The sequence below is a fragment of the Salvelinus alpinus genome, chromosome 33 (assembly GCF_045679555.1).
Source record: "Salvelinus alpinus chromosome 33, SLU_Salpinus.1, whole genome shotgun sequence".
Taxonomy (NCBI): Eukaryota; Metazoa; Chordata; class Actinopteri; order Salmoniformes; family Salmonidae; genus Salvelinus; species Salvelinus alpinus.
In genome coordinates, this window is record NC_092118.1 from 30,612,069 (window position 1) to 30,629,233 (window position 17,165).

Here is a 17,165-nt window from a genome sequence, read left to right on the forward strand (position 1 = left end):
ATCATCATGTCTCCTTCTTTTATGAGAAAGGTCAGGATTATTTACAATACTGTATCACTGAAACCACAGGTCTTACATGTAGATGCCTTGCTGCAAATTTTATTCTGATAAAGTAACTTAAGTGATAATGCCCGAGAAGCAAGTGTTTGGAGGATATATTGGCACGGGTGTTAGGCACAAAACGAAGTGGAGGTTTATATATTTTCATTAAAAACGTTATTTTGATGAATTTCTTCATACTAATTCATACTTCCACTTCATATAGTCCTGAAACAAATCTATTGTTGCTACCCAAACCGGCTGGTCGTTTGTATCGGTTCGGTTGCTGGAGACAAGACCCAGTCGTTCAGTTTTTTTGTTCTGTATCTATGGACGTGACCCAGATGTTCATTCTAAATGTTCCATTGCCATACTGGCTGGCAACGTTCTTATCCCTTGCTTGCTAGCTAGCCAACTATAAATTTCCACGACAATGTAAACAACATCTGTATTTTTAGATAGCTAACGGTTTACATGAAATATTTAGTAAAACACTTTAATGACAAAGCACAGCTCAATGTACCCATCAAATGGACCAAGGACCATGACAAGAAGTTTGTACATCTGTCACTGGCAGAATGTAGTGTCAAAGGAGATCAAGGTCTCTTTTCCAACAGAGCACTGCATATCACAATTCCACAACTATTCAACTAAATGGAAGGATAGTAGCATAGGAAATACACCAAAGAAAATCCCAAAATACAAAACCAAATCATGAAGAACAACCATTGGACAAGTTCATATAACATTTTCTGTTTGGAAGTGCTGTCTTCTGTATTGTGTCTAATTGGTTCTCCCAAGTGGTGACGCGGTCTAAGAAACTGCATCTCAGTGCTAGAGATGTCACTACAGACCCTGGTTCGATTCCAGGCTGTATCACAATCCGGCCATGATTGGGAGTCCCATAGGGCGGCACACAATTGGCCGAGCATCGTCCGGGGTAGGTCGTCATTGTAAACAATAATTTGTTCTTAACTGACTTGCCTAGTCAAATAAAGGTTAAATAAATCTTTTTTTTTTTACAATAATTAACACAACCCTGGTATAATGGTAGCCTGATTGGTTACCATTAAACTTGCTTTCTTTTGTGCTTAATTTAAGCTACAGCAGTTTTATGATAACCAATCAGGCTTACAGTATCAAGTGGACACGTGTTTTGCGATTTCAACACCATCACCTGAACTTCCAAGTAACTGAATGTACCCTTGCCAACTTCTTTAGAAGTGACAAAATACATAATGTTATCCAATATTTAAAAAGAAACGTATGTGGCATGGATTCTGGCCAATAAATAAACCCTTTTGTTTGTTCAGGAGACATGAAATCTTTAACAAAGGACAGATATGAGGTAACCGGTCTTTGAAACTTTCCACTTACCCAGAAATGCTCTCTCTCTTTCAGACCAAATCAATAGCTGAGGTTAAGATACAGTTCACATGAAAGCTGACACAAGCTCTACAAAAGTACACAACTCTCTGATGTACACACACACACACACACACACACACACACACACACACACACACACACACACACACACACACACACACACACACACACACACACACACACACACACACACACACACACACACACACACACACACACACACACACACCACTTGTGGCACTAGACTAACTGTACAGACCAGGGTTAATCAGTTCATTAGAATATAACAGGTGAGAGGGGTAAAACCCTAACATTAGTCTGTTGGCCTAATCTGAAATAAATACATTTCGTGTGCTTTGGATTTAGTCTTTCTGTTATCTCCTATGCCTACTAATCATTGATTTTATATATTACAATATGGTTTTATACTTAAATTTGAATGCAAAAAATCTATATCAGTGTCACGTTCTGACCTTAGTTCTTTTGTTATTTCTTTGTTTTAGTATGGTCGGGGCGGGATTTGGGTTGGTTATCTATGTTTGTCTTTCTATGTTGGGTTTTTCATTTGGCCTGATATGGTTCTCAATCAGAGGCAGGTGTTTGTCGTTGTCTCTGATTGGGAACCATATTTAGGGAGGTTGTTTTCTATTGTGTTGTGGGTGGTTGTCTTCCGTGTCTGTGTGTTCCACACGGAACTGTTTCGGTTTAGTTCGTTCAATTTATTGTTTTGTATTTCAGTGTTCAGTTTTGTTCCATTAAATATTCATCATGAACACTTACCACGCTGCGCTTTGGTCCTCCTCTCTTTCTCCCAACGAAGATTGTTACAGAACCAGCCACCACAACCGGACCAAGCAGCGTGGTAACGGGCAGCAGCAGCAGCAGCGATCGCAGGACTCCTGGACCTGGGAGGAAATTCTGGACGGCAAGGGACCCTGGGCACAGGCTGGAGAGTATCGCCGCCCCAAGGCTGAGCTGGAGGCAGCGAACTCCCCGTGCTTACCGTGGAGAGCGAGCATCTGGGCAGACACCGTGTTATGCGGTAGAGCGCACGGTGTCTCCAGTACGTGTGCATAGCCCGGTGCTGTACATAGCAGCGCCTTGTATCGGCCGGGCTAGAGTGGGCATCGAGCCAGGTGACCCGGTTATAAAGAGGTTAGATACACACTAGTTAACACTGTATTAGTCTAGTAACAAAACAGATTAATGACAGCATAGGTTCCAGATCAAGTTATTAAACAATAGTATATATTTATAAAGTATTAAAAACTTTATTGGTTTGAAAACACATGACAAAGTCCTCCCTAGTGGCGCAGCGGTCTAACGCACTGCATCGCAGTTCTAGAGGCATCACTACAGACCTGGGTTCAATCCCGGGGTGTATCACAATTGGCCGTGATTGGGAATCCCATAAGGCAGCGCACAATTGGCCCAGCGTCGTCTGGGTTAGGGGAGAATTTGGCAGGGGGGTCTTTACTTTGGTCATCGCGCTCTAGTGACTCCTTGTGGGGGGCCGGGCACCTGCGGGCTGACCCCAGTCATCAGTTTAACGGTGTTTCCTCCGACACATTGGTGCAGATATGAACACATTCAAACTACTGATGATCAGCGTCAACAACCCAGTAGCCCAAAGTTATCATGTCACAATATTACTGTTGTAAAACACAGACATTCATTGGAATTAGTCAAAATGGAATTTCACGTTACAATAACAGAATGTTCCTTTGAATCATCGCTAATCAATTTGACTCTAGAATTGTTGGCTTGGATTCAAATGAACTGTGAAGCTCCAGCGAACCAGACCTGGCTGACTGACCTTCCCTCCTGTCTCTATCACGTACACAAAAGCCACCCACACACACCCTGTCATTAAACAGTAGGTCATACATTTTGATTTGTTTGATTTGAAAGGTGAATGCACCTGGTGATTCTGGAAAAGTAGGATATTTTTTATTAAGGCAAATATAGGTATTTTATCTAAACTTTAGCCTACAACTGGCCTACATAAACTCCCTTCAAAAGGGATTGTATTGTTGCCAACTTGGTTCTCACTCTCTTTCGTGTGCATGTGAAATTATCTTGGTCACACGGATTGTGGTGTACATCTCTGCTGAAAAGATTATGTGTTTGATGTGGGACAAAAGAAAGCCTGATATTGATTTTTGCTTTCAAATGTAAGTATTAAACCATATTGTAATATATAAAAACAATGATTAGTAGGTATAGTAGATAACAGAAAGGCTCGATTCTGAATCCAAAGTACATGAAACACAACGTATTTATTTAAAGATTTGTAGTTTTTTTTCTGAAATGTTTGGGTTTTACCCCTTTCACATATTATATTCTAAAGAACGGTTTAACCCTAGCCTGCACAATTAGTCAAGTCCCAAGGGGGGTGGGTGTGTGTGTGTGTGTGTGTGTGTGTGTGTGTGTGTGTGTGTGTGTGTGTGTGTGTGTGTGTGTGTGTGTGTGTGTGTGTGTGTGTGTGTGTGTGTGTGTGTGTGTGTGTGTGTGTTTAAGAACACATCACAGGTATGTTGCTCATCATAAAGTTGGATTCTATTGTATGTGGTGTTTCTATTTCAATGTCAGGTGTTGTCACCATGTACTGTACTGGTAGCATGTAGTGTCAAATGAGATCAAAGTCTCTTTTGAAAGGTAGCTCTGCATCTCACAATTACAAAATAATTGCACAAAATGGCAGCATAGTAGCATAAGAAATACACCAAAGACAAATAAAATATTTAAAAAAAAATATTTGGACAAGTTCACATAGTATCTCCCATTTGGTAGTACTTTATTGTCACACCCTGACCTTAGAGATCATTTTTATGTCTCTATTTTGGTTTGGTCAGGGCTTGAGTTTGGGTGGGTATTCTATGTTCTATGTTTTGTAGTTCTATGTTTTGGCCGGGTAGGGTTCTCAATCAGGGACAGCTGTCTATCGTTGTCTCTGATTGAGAACCGTACTTAGGCTGCCCTTTCCCACCTGTGTTTGTGGGACGTTGACTCTGTTTGTGGCACTTAGCCCTAAGCTTCACGGTTTGTTTTGTATTGTTTATTGTTTTGTCGGAGACGTTGCTCACCACGCTGCAATTTGGTCCATTTCATTTAACGGCCGTGGCATTTATTCTGTTTTGTGTCTAATTAACATGACCCCGTTATAAAGAGGTTAGCTAGACAATAGTTAAAATTGTATTAGTCTTGTAACATCACAGAGTAATGACAGCATAGATCCAGTTATTAAAAGAATAGTGTACATTTAAAAAGTATTAAAAACGTGTCATCTATGATTTTCCGAATAATATTTTAAAAGAGGAAGCTAAATCATTTAAGCAGATGTTTTCTTCTCTATCTAATTCAAATATGAAAAAATGGAAACTTAACAAAGTTACTAAAAGATCAGTGCAAAGGCCAAATTAATGAGGAATAGCTTTTTGAGGCTATTAAATCACTTCAGTCTGGAAAAACCCCAGTGCATGATGGTATACCTGTAAAGGTATATCAAGCCTTTTTTGATATACTCAAAGCCCCTTGGGTTATAATAAATATCAGAGACTCGAACCATCTGCCTCCCGTGTCTGCATCTGAGTCTCACCCCGTGCCCGTTTAGGGATGGGCTGAGGGAAGCTGAGGGTTGGGATGTGAATTGATGACAAGTGAGAGTGGAGTTGCTGGGTGGGGAATAGAATGACGGTCAAAGATAAAGTTACAATTTAAAACAAAAATTGCATTTGAATGAAACAGGGGCAACGCTGTTACATCTAATGACTGTTTGCCTGAGACTGATGCCGCAGAGGTGTTTGTACGCGTGTATACATGCACATACACACGCACTTCTATTCAAACTCACACACATGCATATACACACGCACTTCTATTCAAACTCACACACATGCATATACACACGCACTTATATTCAAACTCACACACATGCACATACACACGCACTTATATTCAAACTCACACACATGCACATACACACGCACTTATATTCAAACTCACACACATGCACATACACACGCACTTATATTCAAACTCACACACATGCACATACACACGCACTTATATTCAAACTCACACACATGCACATACACACGCACTTATATTCAAACTCACACACATGCACATACACACGCACTTATATTCAAACTCACACACATGCACATACACACGCACTTATATTCAAACTCACACACATGCACATACACACGCACTTATATTCAAACTCACACACATGCACATACACACGCACTTATATTCAAACTCACACACATGCACATACACACGCACTTATATTCAAACTCACACACATGCACATACACACGCACTTATATTCAAACTCACACACATGCACATACACACGCACTTATATTCAAACTCACACACATGCACATACACACGCACTTATATTCAAACTCACACACATGCACATACACACGCACTTATATTCAAACTCACACACATGCACATACACACGCACTTATATTCAAACTCACACACATGCACATACACATATGTGCCATACATGCACTCAAACATATTCAGTTTTCCTTGCTGTTCTGATTTTTTGTTGTCCTTGATGTCTTTTGTTTTTGCATTGTTGTTTTCTGTTTTTTCTTTGTTTTGTCTTTTTTCACTTTTGTTAAAAACAAAAAGAAATGGAGGAACTTATTCAAGAAAGATCCAGTGTAATATATTATGAAAAATAAGAGAACTGGATGGAATATTGGGAAAAATGCACCAAATTATTTTTCAATCTTCAACATAGAAATGCAACCAATTTTTTTATTTACTGAAACTTGTTACAAATTATGGTGTCACTCATGACTCACCGAATTAGATTTTGAAAGAGGAAGTAAAGTACTTTAAGCATATGTTTTCGTTTTAGTCTCCTCCATCTCAACTAACCGAAGCTAATCGTATGGAATTTTTTCCTATTGATAATGCAAAATTAACATCTGTACAGAGACTCATGTGAAAGCCAAATTACCGAGGAGAACTTCTTGATGCTATTAAAGCCTTTAAGTCCGGGAAAACTCCAGGGCTGGATGGCATACCTGTGCAGGTATACCAATTTCTTTTTTAATATACTCAAGAGGACCATCATTAGCATGTTTTAACCACTCCTATATAAATGGTAGATAATCGGTCACTCAACAAGGTCTGATCTCATTGTTACTGAAACAGGATCCAAGTAGTATATAAAGTTATATATAAAGTTCGACTGGAGTTTATATATAAATGCCTGGAATATTTTAATTTTGGAGAATATTACAAAATGGGTTAAAGTTATGTATAGTAACCTTCTGTGTAAAATAGTAAATAATGGCTACATCACAGAAAGATTTAAATTGTCAAGAGGAGTAAAACAAGGTTGTCCACTATCTGCATATTTATTTATTATTGCCATTGAAATGTTAGCTGTTAAAATGAGATCCAACAATAATATCAAGGGATTAGAAATCCATGGCTTAAAAACAAAGGTGTCAAATCAAATCAAATTTTATTTGTCACATACACATGGTTAGCAGATGTTAATGTGAGTGTAGTGAAATGCTTGTGCTTCTAGTTCCGACAATGCAGTAATAACCAACGAGTAATCTAACCTAACAATTCCACAACTACTACCTTATACACACTTATACACACAAGTGTAAAGGGATAAAGAATATGTACATAAAGATATATGAATGAGTGATCGTACAGAACGGCATAGGCAAGATGCAGTAAATGGTATCGAGTACAGTATATACATATGAGATGAGTAATGTAGGGTATGTAAACATAAAAGTGCATAGTTTAAAGTGGCTAGTGATACATGTATTACATAAAGATGGCAAAATGCAGTAGATGATTATATGCATATACATTATCTTAAGTGGCATTGTTTAAAGTGGCTAGTGATACATTTTTGATAAATTCCATCAATTTCCATGATTAAAGTGAGCTGGAGTTGAGTCAGTATGTTGGCAGCAGCCACTCGATGTTAGTGGTGGCTGTTTAACAGTCTGATGGCCTTGAGATAGAAGCTGTTTTTCAGTCTCTCGGTCCCTGCTTTGATGCACCTGTACTGACCTCGCCTTCTGGATGATAGTGGGGTGGACAGACAGTGGCTCGGGTGGTTGTTGTCCTTGATGATCTTTATGGCCTTCCTGTGACATCGGGTGGTGTAGGTGTCCTGGAGGGCAGGTAGTTTGCCCCCGGTGATGCGTTGTGCAGACCTCACTACCCTCTGGAGAGCCTCACGGTTGTGGGCGGAGCAGTTGCCGTACCAGGCGGTGATACAGCCTGACAGGACGCTCTCGATTGTGCATCTGTAGAAGTTTGTGAGTGCTTTTGGTGACAAGCCAAATTTCTTCAGCCTCCTGAGGTTGAGGAGGCGCTGCTGCGCCTTCTTCACAACGCTGTCTGTGTGGGTGGACCAATTCAGTTTGTCCGTGATGTGTACGCCGAGGAACTTAAAACTTACTACCCTCACTACTGTCCCATCGATGTGGATAGGGGGGTGCTCCCTCTGCTGTTTCCTGAAGTCCACAATCATCTCCTTTGTTTTGTTGACGTTGAGTGTGAGGTTATTTTCCTGACACCACACTCCAAGGGCCCTCACCTCCTCCCTGTAGGCCGTCTCGTCGTTGTTGGTAATCAAGCCTACCACTGTAGTGTCGTCCGCAAACTTGATGATTGAGTTGGAGGCGTGCATGGCCACGCAGTCGTGGGTGAACAGGGAGTACAGGAGAGGGCTCAGAACGCACCCTTGTGGGGCCCCAGTGTTGAGGATCAGCGGGGTGGAGATGTTGTTACATACCCTCACCACCTGGGGGCGGCCCGTCAGGAAGTCCAGTACCCAGTTGCACAGGGCGGGGTCGAGACCCAGGGTCTCGAGCTTGATGACGAGTTTGGAGGGTACTATGGTGTTAAATGCTGAGCTGTAGTCGATGAATAGCATTCTCACATAGGTATTCCTCTTGTCCAGATGGGTTAGGGCAGTGTGCAGTGTGGTTGCGATTGCTTCGTCTGTGGACCTATTGGGGCGGTAAGCAAATTGGAGTGGGTCTAGGGTGTCAGGTAGGGTGGAGGTGATAGGGTCCTTGACTAGTCTCTCAAAGCACTTCTTGATGACGGAAGTGAGTGCTACGGGGCGGTAGTCGTTTAGCTCAGTTACCTTAGCTTTCTTGGGAACAGTAACAATGGTGGCCCTCTTGAAGCATGTGGGAACAGCAAACTGGGATAAGGATTGATTGAATATATCCGTAAACACACCAGCCAGCTGATCTGCGCATGCTCTGAGGACACGGCTGGGGATGCCGTCTGGGCCTGCAGCCTTGCGAGGGTTAACACGTTTAAATGTTTTACTCACGTCGGCTGCAGTGAAGGAGAGTCCGCAGGTTTTGGTAGAGGGCCGTGTCAGTGGCAAAGCGAGCAAAGAAGTTATTTAGTCTGTCTGGGAGCAAGACATCCTGGTCTGCGACGGGGCTGTTTTTTTTTTTTTGTAATCCGTGATTGACTGTAGACCCTGCCACATACCTCTTGTGTCTGAGCCATTGAATTGCAACTCTACTTTGTCTCTATACTGACGCTTAGCTTGTTTGATTGCCTTGCGGAGGGAATAGCTACGCTGTTTGTATTCGGTCATGTTTCCGGTCACCTTGCCCTGGTTAAAAGCAGTGGTTCGCGCTTTCAGTTTCGCGTGAATGCTGCCATCAATCCACAGTTTCTGGTTTGGGAATGTTTTAATAGTTGTTGTGGGTACGACATCGCCGATGCACTTTCTAATGAACTCGCTCACCGAATCAGCGTATTCGTCAATGTTGTTGTTGGACGTAATGCGGAACTTATCCCAATCCACGGGATCGAAGCAGTCTTGAAGCGTGGAATCAGATTGGTCGGACCAGCGTTGAACAGACCTGAGCGCGGGAGCTTCTTGTTTTAGTTTCTGTCTGTAGGCTGGAAGCAACAAAATGGAGTCGTGGTCAGCTTTTCCGAAAGGAGGGCAGGGGAGGGCCTTATATGCGTCGCGGAAGTTAGAATAACAATGTTCCAGGGTTTTACCAGCCCTGGTTGTGCAATCGATATGCTGATAGAATTTAGGGAGTCTTGTTTTCAGATTAGCCTTGTTAAAATCCCCAGCTACAATGAATGCATCCTCAGGATATGTGGTTTCCAGTTTACATAGAGTCAAATAAAGTTTGTTCAGGGCCATCAATGTGTCTGCTTGGGGGGGAATATATCCGGCTGTGATTATAATCGAAGAGAATTCCCATGGTAGATAATGCGGTCGACATTTGATTGTGAGGAATTCTAAGTCAGGTGAGCAGAAGGACTTGAGTTCCTGTATGTTGTTATGATCACACCACGTCTCGTTAATCATAAGGCATACCCCCCGCCCCTCTTCTTAGAGTGTCATTGTACGCTGATGATTCATGTTTTCTTTTAAATACACAATTAGAAACCCTCCACAGCATCATAGAGGATCTGGATACTTTTCTAACCTCTGGATTAAAACCATATTATGTACTATATTACGTATTGGATCACTAAAACATGCAACTTTTACATTACCGTGTAGTTTACCAATAAAATGGTCTGACGGGGATGTGAACATACTCAGTATACATATCCCGAAAGAAAGAAATTTTTTTTTTTTAAATCTGACACCGTGGCTGGATTTACAATTAAGCTTTATTTTGATGTATAACACATATATTTTCAAGTATGTTAAATATTTGAATTTAGTATTTTTGAATTTCGCGCAGGTGTTTCACCCTGTTTTCATTTTTTTACTGACCCCCTGTACAGTAGACGATCTGTTTTCAGATGCACCCTGGCAGATTAGGTTTTCTAGCCCGTCCCGTGTGTCTGAATGTAAATAGAAAATGAATGCTCTCTCTTACTGTAACTCCAAACCAGAACTCTGTTGTTTTTCTGTTTCCAGCATTTGTTTTGGTATGTGGATGGATGGTTATGCTACCATTCAGGCTAGGGGAGGACCGGGACAAAATATACACTTTTTAGTTTTTTTCCTTACTACCCAGAGATTGATAGAGCAACTTTAATTTAATTTCTATGGTAAATAAGTTTAAATTAAATAGACCAAGAACAGAACTACTGCAATGTTACTTTTGTACCTGCAGGGGGTGCTTGGGTTAGAAGTAACAGCTGGAGAGAAGTGTACAATATCTGTCTTATCTCAATGTTTCTAGTTTGTAATGCTCATTACTTTCAACAAATGTACTATCAGCCATAATTTTATGTTTCAGTCAATTTGAATAATTAATTATATAGGTTAAAAATTTACAAAAATGAATCATCCGTCAAGATCGCAACGTTTCGCAATCAAAATGTTTTGCATTACAATATTAATTCGACTCAAATGGATCTCATAATAGCTGTATTAACCATTATTTTCTCACCTAACTTTTATTAGATTGTAGTAGGAGATGTTTTTCACCATTTTCAATGATTATTCATGCTAAGTCCTACCAGTCAGGTACGCTCCAGCTATACTTGTCTTGCGCCCTTCTCATGTCTCAATAGGATAAAAGTATTTTATTCTCTTCACAAACGGCAAAGCCATCATGCTTATCCATAGCCGCGGGAAGTACAGTAGCTTGTGGGTGGGGGTGGTGAGAATTTGTAAAAAAATATAAATACATTTTTTATGAATCTTTTTTTTATTCAGATTTTTTAGGGGGTGCTGCAGCACCCTTACTTTCTGCGACTACGTGCTTATCACATTTCCTTGCCAATAGGTAATTGATTCCCAGAATCATGATATCATCAAATCAAGTTTATTTTATATAGCCCTTCGTACATCAGCTAATATCTCGAAGTGCTGTACAGAAACACAGCCTAAAACCCCAAACAGCAAGCAATGCAGGTGTAGAAGCACGGCGGCTAGGAAAAACTCCCTAGAAAGGCAAAAAACCTAGGAAGAAACCTAGAGAGGAACCAGGCTATGAGGGGTGGCCAGTCCTCTTCTGGCTGTGCCGGGTGGAGATTATAACAGAACATGGCCAAGATGTTCAAATGTTCATAAATGTTCACAAATAATAATCAGGAGTAAATGTCAGTTGGCTTTTCATAGCCGATCATTAAGAGTATCTCTACCGCTCCTGCGGTCTCTAGAGAGTTGAAAACAGCAGGTCTGGGACAGGTAGCACGTCCGGTGGACAGGTCAGGGTTCCATAGCCGCAGGCAGAACAGTTGAAACTGGAACAGCAGCAAGGCCAGGTGGACTGGGGACAGCAAGGAGTCATCATGCCCGGTAGTCCTGACGCATGGTCCTAGGGCTCAGGTCCTCCGAGAGAGAGAAAGAAGGAGAGAAGGAGAGAATTAGAGAGAGCATACTTAAATTCACACAGGACACCGGATAATACAGGAGAAGTACTCCAGATATAACCAACTGACCCTAGCCCCCCGACACAAACTACTGCAGCATAAATACTGGAGGCTGAGACAGGAGGGGTCAGGAGACACTGTGGCCCCATCCGATGATACCCCCGGACAGGGCCAAACAGGAAGGATATAACCCCACCCACTTTGCCAAAGCACAGCCCCCACACCACTAGAGGGATATCTTCAACCACCAACTTACCATCCTGAGACAAGGCCGAGTATAGCCCACAAAGATCTCCACCACAGCACAAACCAAGGGGGGGCGCCAACTCAGACAGGAAGATCACGTCAGTAACTCAACCCACTCAAGTGACGCACCCCTCCTAGGGACGGCATGAAAGAGCACCAGTAAGCCAGTGACTCAGCCCCTGTAATAGGGTTAGAGGCAGAGAATCCCAGTGGAGCGAGGGGAACCGGCCAGGCAGAGACAGCAAGGGCAGTTCGTTGCTCCAGAGCCGTTCACCTTCACACTCCTGGGCCAGACTACACTCAATCATATGACCTACTGAAGAGATAAGTCTTCAGTAAAGACTTAAAGGTTGAGACCGAGTCTGCGTCTCTCACATGGGTAGGCAGACCATTCCATAAAAATGGAGATCTATAGGAGAAAGCCCTGCCTCCAGCTGTTTGCTTAGAAATTCTAGGGACAATTAGGAGGCCTGCGTCTTGTGACCGTAGCGTACGTGTAGGTATGTACGGCAGGACCAACTCGGAAAGATAGGTAGGAGCAAGCCCATGTAACGCTTTATAGGTTAACAGTAAAACTTTGAAATCAGCCCTTGCCTTAACAGGAAGCCAGTGTAGGGAAGCTAGCACTGGAGTAATATGATCAAATTTCTTGGTTGATCAAATGTCATATGATGTTTCACTTTAATGGGAATGTAGTAGGAAAGCTACATTTTAATCATTTAGCAGACACTCATATCCAGAGCGACGTATATATATTTTAATACTTTTTTCATACTGGTCCCCTGTGGGAATCAAAAACTCTACAGTGCTCTACAGTGTAAGTTTTGGTTTGCCTTCAAAATAAAAGACTCTCATTGAAAGCGATGTAATTGAATACAAATAGTGTAATCATGCCATATTTGGACTAGAAGCATGTAAAGGTTGGAATGTTGTTATACATACACACACATATACTGTATATATATATATATAAAGTCAACTGACTTTTGTTTGTCAAATTAACTGATCATTGTCTTTTATATACTGTATATATATACAGTATATAAATATACATTCAACAAAAGACAATGATCAGTTAATCTGACAAATAAAAAATCAGTTGAAATCCTACTTTAGATGTAATAGATTTCAGAATTGCATTGACGGCAGACTTACATTTTAAAAATGGGTATCAGTCTACTCAGCGACACCCATAGAACATAACTGTGAAGAGCTTACACAAATATGTGTTCTGTGGGTGTCACTGAGTAGACTGATACCCCAATTATACTTTCTGAGTGTTGCCTGCCGTTTTAGTTTATTGCAATGGTATCAACATTTTATTTTAATTATTAAGTGGTGGTTGCTAGCTACAGTATAGCCTAGCTTTTAGCTAGGCTCTACTGCTCTGTGAGATAGCTTGAGTTGGCCTTCCCTGATTAATACAAAAGTTTACCAGTTCCATTTAAGGACGAAAAAATGTACAGCTGTGCCATACAGGTTGCAAAAATGTGGGGAAGAGATTTTCAATGTACCGATTCCATAGAACATGGTTTATTAACTGGTACATAAAATAACGCTGGATTAAAAACGTAGAGTTTTTAAATTTAAATTATTATACAAAATGATTGCAACCAGTAGAGTGTAATATATATGGGGGATACAACCATCCCAGCTCAGCAGAATGTGTTGCGAAGAGACAGAATCATTAGATCACTTATTTTGGTTCTGCCCATATGTAGCTTGTTTTTGGTCACACGTTCAGGAATGGCTGAAGAATTGCAACATTTACCTGGAGCTAACGCTGCAAATAGCACTGCTGGGTGATTTAAAAAGTCATAGTCAATCAATCAATAATATAATAATACATACTCTTAGCTAAATGTTTATCTTTAATGTACAATCTGTAGAAACTATGGGAATAGAAAGATTCAGAACCTTCTGAAAACGTCACAGCACAGTTGAAAATATATGGCAAATACAAAACGTGATGCTCTTCAGAGATAGATGGGAGGAGTTTTGAGTAGCTTAATGGTGGGACAGAAAGAGATAACTAATGTAAAAGGTTTATATTTTGTGTAAGCTGGAAGTAGAGTTGTCCATTAGTTTACTCCAATTTGGGGTGGGGTGGTAGGCTTAGGGGAAAATAATAAAGTAAGAAAATATAATAAAACATATATATATGGGGGATTGGAAATGGTGCAGATAATTACATTGATAGAGGCCACAATCTCTCTGCAATATTAAATATGAACTACCATCTAAAAGAAGATGTATATGTAAATAAAATAAATACATCATAGTACATACTCTGCTGTTCTATTGTGAGGGGAATCATGTGGAATGCTGTTCAACCAATTTTATTTTGTCTTCGTTGTTTGAATGAATGTCTTTGTTGTAAATCGCAAACTGAAGTGGCAGTTTCACCTCTATGGATTCCAACGTACTGGGTACTGGATGGACAGGTTGAGACATGACTAGAGGATGGGTGTGGTCTGAGGAGGAGGAAAGATACAGTTCCTAGTAATATGTATTCTGTAGAACTCTGACAGGTTAATAATTTGCCACCTTAACTGGATAAACTGTGTAAAAGAGACACTCAGCTCTCTGATGTGTACACTTTCTCCCAGAGAAGACACTTTCTCCTAGAGAAGACACTTTCTCCCAGAGACGTCTGACACTCCAGAACAGAGGAAGAACACAACATCACTGGTAAAGAAATGACTTGCAATCAAGAGTTCTGATGTGAATATGAGTATGTCTGTGTGTTACTTTAAAGGGCAGGGTGGTGTTAGAATAATAGGTTGCACACTTGCTCCACTAGCCCCATAACACCTGATTCAGATGATCAAAGTATCATAGTCTTCAATTTAGATCATAATTGATGAAAAAACTGAGGCGCAAAACAGATATGTGATCAATGCTGTACTCTAGGGGGCGTTGTTACCACTCCTGGTTTATGTGATTATGTGTTGTAGTGTTTCTTATTCAGTTAACTTATAATTTAATATATTTGTATAATTAATTAATTTGACTCAGCCGAGCCCATGTTTCTGTTTTAGTATCTGTTCAGGGCATTTTTCGTGCATCCTTGAAGTCATCATTTTGATAAGCCATGTTTCCCCTTTAGAACACCTGGAGAAAATGCTTAAAAAAGCTAGCCGTTAATTATTTCATATTTTATACTTATCAAATGTCCTGGTCTTTGGTGTATTTAGTGTCGTTTCTTGCTTCATATGAGGTGTTGACCAATGTCACTATGTATTTGTACTTTACAGACGCTTGTCTCCAACTACACAAAATGGCTTCTAAATACATCACAGATATTGCAATCTCCACTAGCTCTGAAAAGGAGCAACAGCTTCGTGGGCAAGGCTTTCACATGATGGATGTTAACCTCAACCAAGGCAATTCATCCACCACCATAGTTTACATGTGGTACAAAAAGGGCAATGAAGAACCCATCACCAGAGTCCAGTTTTCATTCACTGAGGAAATGAAAGATGGCCCGAGGAGTGCAGGGTACACTGAGCTCCCAGAAAACCTCAACTCTGGAGCAAAGGGAAATGTCATCCAGCTGTGGTACTCTAGTGGTACAAGCCCTAAGTACGGCATTCCCATTGTTGATCTGCTACTCATCACTGATGTGAATGCAGAGGCCTCTCAATTCAAACACGGCTGGGAAAGGCTACCGTGTGATCTAAACCGCGGTAACTCAGGAGATTACATCTACCTCTGGGTGAAGAGAGAGAGTGTGACCTACATCTGCGATGTTGCTGCCACCACCTCATTCCAAGAAGACATCAACCTTTTCAACGAGGGCTACATCCGGATGGATGAAGATCTCAATAGAGGTGCTAGAGGAAACTGGATCTTCCTCTGGTATCGCCAATCCACCGATAACAAAAGCGGGGTCATCAAGATGGATGTCTCCATCAACCATGAGCAGGATTTCAGCCTACAGCAGCGTGGTTTCTCCGTGGTGAATGTTAACCTCAACGAGGGAACATCCGGTCAGCCAGTGTTTGTCTGGCTGAAGAAAGATGGATCTCTCCCTATCAAGGCCTTGACCGTTACATCCAACCACAAGGCAGATGTTCCTTATGAGGAGGCCGGCTTGGTTTTCATCAAAAAAAGTCTGAATACTGGCAACAACGGTGTGCCCCTCTTCCTCTGGAATGGAAAGTAAAAACCTGAGGTGGAGAGGAAGTGTCAGACTAAAAATGTGCAAGATGTTAGCTTGTGCATGGCAATTTCTCTGTCTATTTTCTGTTTAAAAAAATATCTTTCCGACAAAAAATGTAATAATTAAATGACACTAAATGTTAGCTTTCGTGTCATAAAGTCACTGTCATAGATCATTAAGGAACGTTTTGAGGTTGACTGTAATGTTCTTTCCAATCAATCCACAATAATTATGGTATTCAGTTTTACTATAAAATTTTAGCAGCAGATTTATATTTTTTCTGACTATTTCAAGGGGTTGTAAGGTATATCTCATTGTGTCAAATGTGACTTTGGAAAAGCTTTAGTACAGCAATAGAAATAAAGTAAAATTATGATTTCTGTGTAACACTGAGAATCCCAGTCTGTTCATCAATAAAGAAAGCTTTGCAAATCTGAACGTTGTACCTTTTTAAATAACTCCCCAGTGAAAATCTCACTTTTAAAAGTTCCTTTTCTATTAACTCATGTCCAAATAATGTTGTTGACTCGTCTTATACTCGTATTTGTGGCCAACGAGAGGGTTTTTAAGACGGTGGGTGTCAAAGGTCACAAGAGTGGAAGGTCATGGGTTGGTGTGTTAAGGAGTAGGGTGATGTTGACCCTAGACACTGATCTTTGGTCAGATTTGCACTTATGATTGGGGAAGGGGAAGCTGATCCTAGATCTGATAAACTTTCTTGGATGACATGAAATAGATCTCTTTGTTCACGCACACCAGTGTTGGGTTTGTTGTTGAAAGAAGGATGCATAAACAGAAAATAACCACATTCCTACTGTAAAGAAATGGTGGTGGATCATTTATGTTATGGGGCTATTTATCTTCCACTGGTACGATGGAGGATCCAGCCTCTGTGTTTTCATCCTTACTGATCCACATCTGCAGGAAGGTGGACAGGGAGGCCAAGATGGAGCCACCGAGTACACTCACTGGGAGCAATTATCTA

At 40.9% G+C, this 17,165-nt stretch overlaps 1 protein-coding gene across 1 annotated transcript; it reads left to right on the forward strand.

Moving 5' to 3' along the window:
* Positions 1 to 14,610: 14,610 nt before the first annotated feature.
* LOC139562933 (uncharacterized) lies at positions 14,611 to 16,618 on the forward strand. Its single transcript, XM_071381116.1, has 2 exons — positions 14,611 to 14,706; positions 15,273 to 16,618. Exon 2 carries the CDS (start codon positions 15,296 to 15,298, stop codon positions 16,181 to 16,183), a length of 888 nt encoding a protein of 295 aa, XP_071237217.1. The 5' UTR covers positions 14,611 to 14,706; positions 15,273 to 15,295; the 3' UTR covers positions 16,184 to 16,618.
* Positions 16,619 to 17,165: the final 547 nt, after the last annotated feature.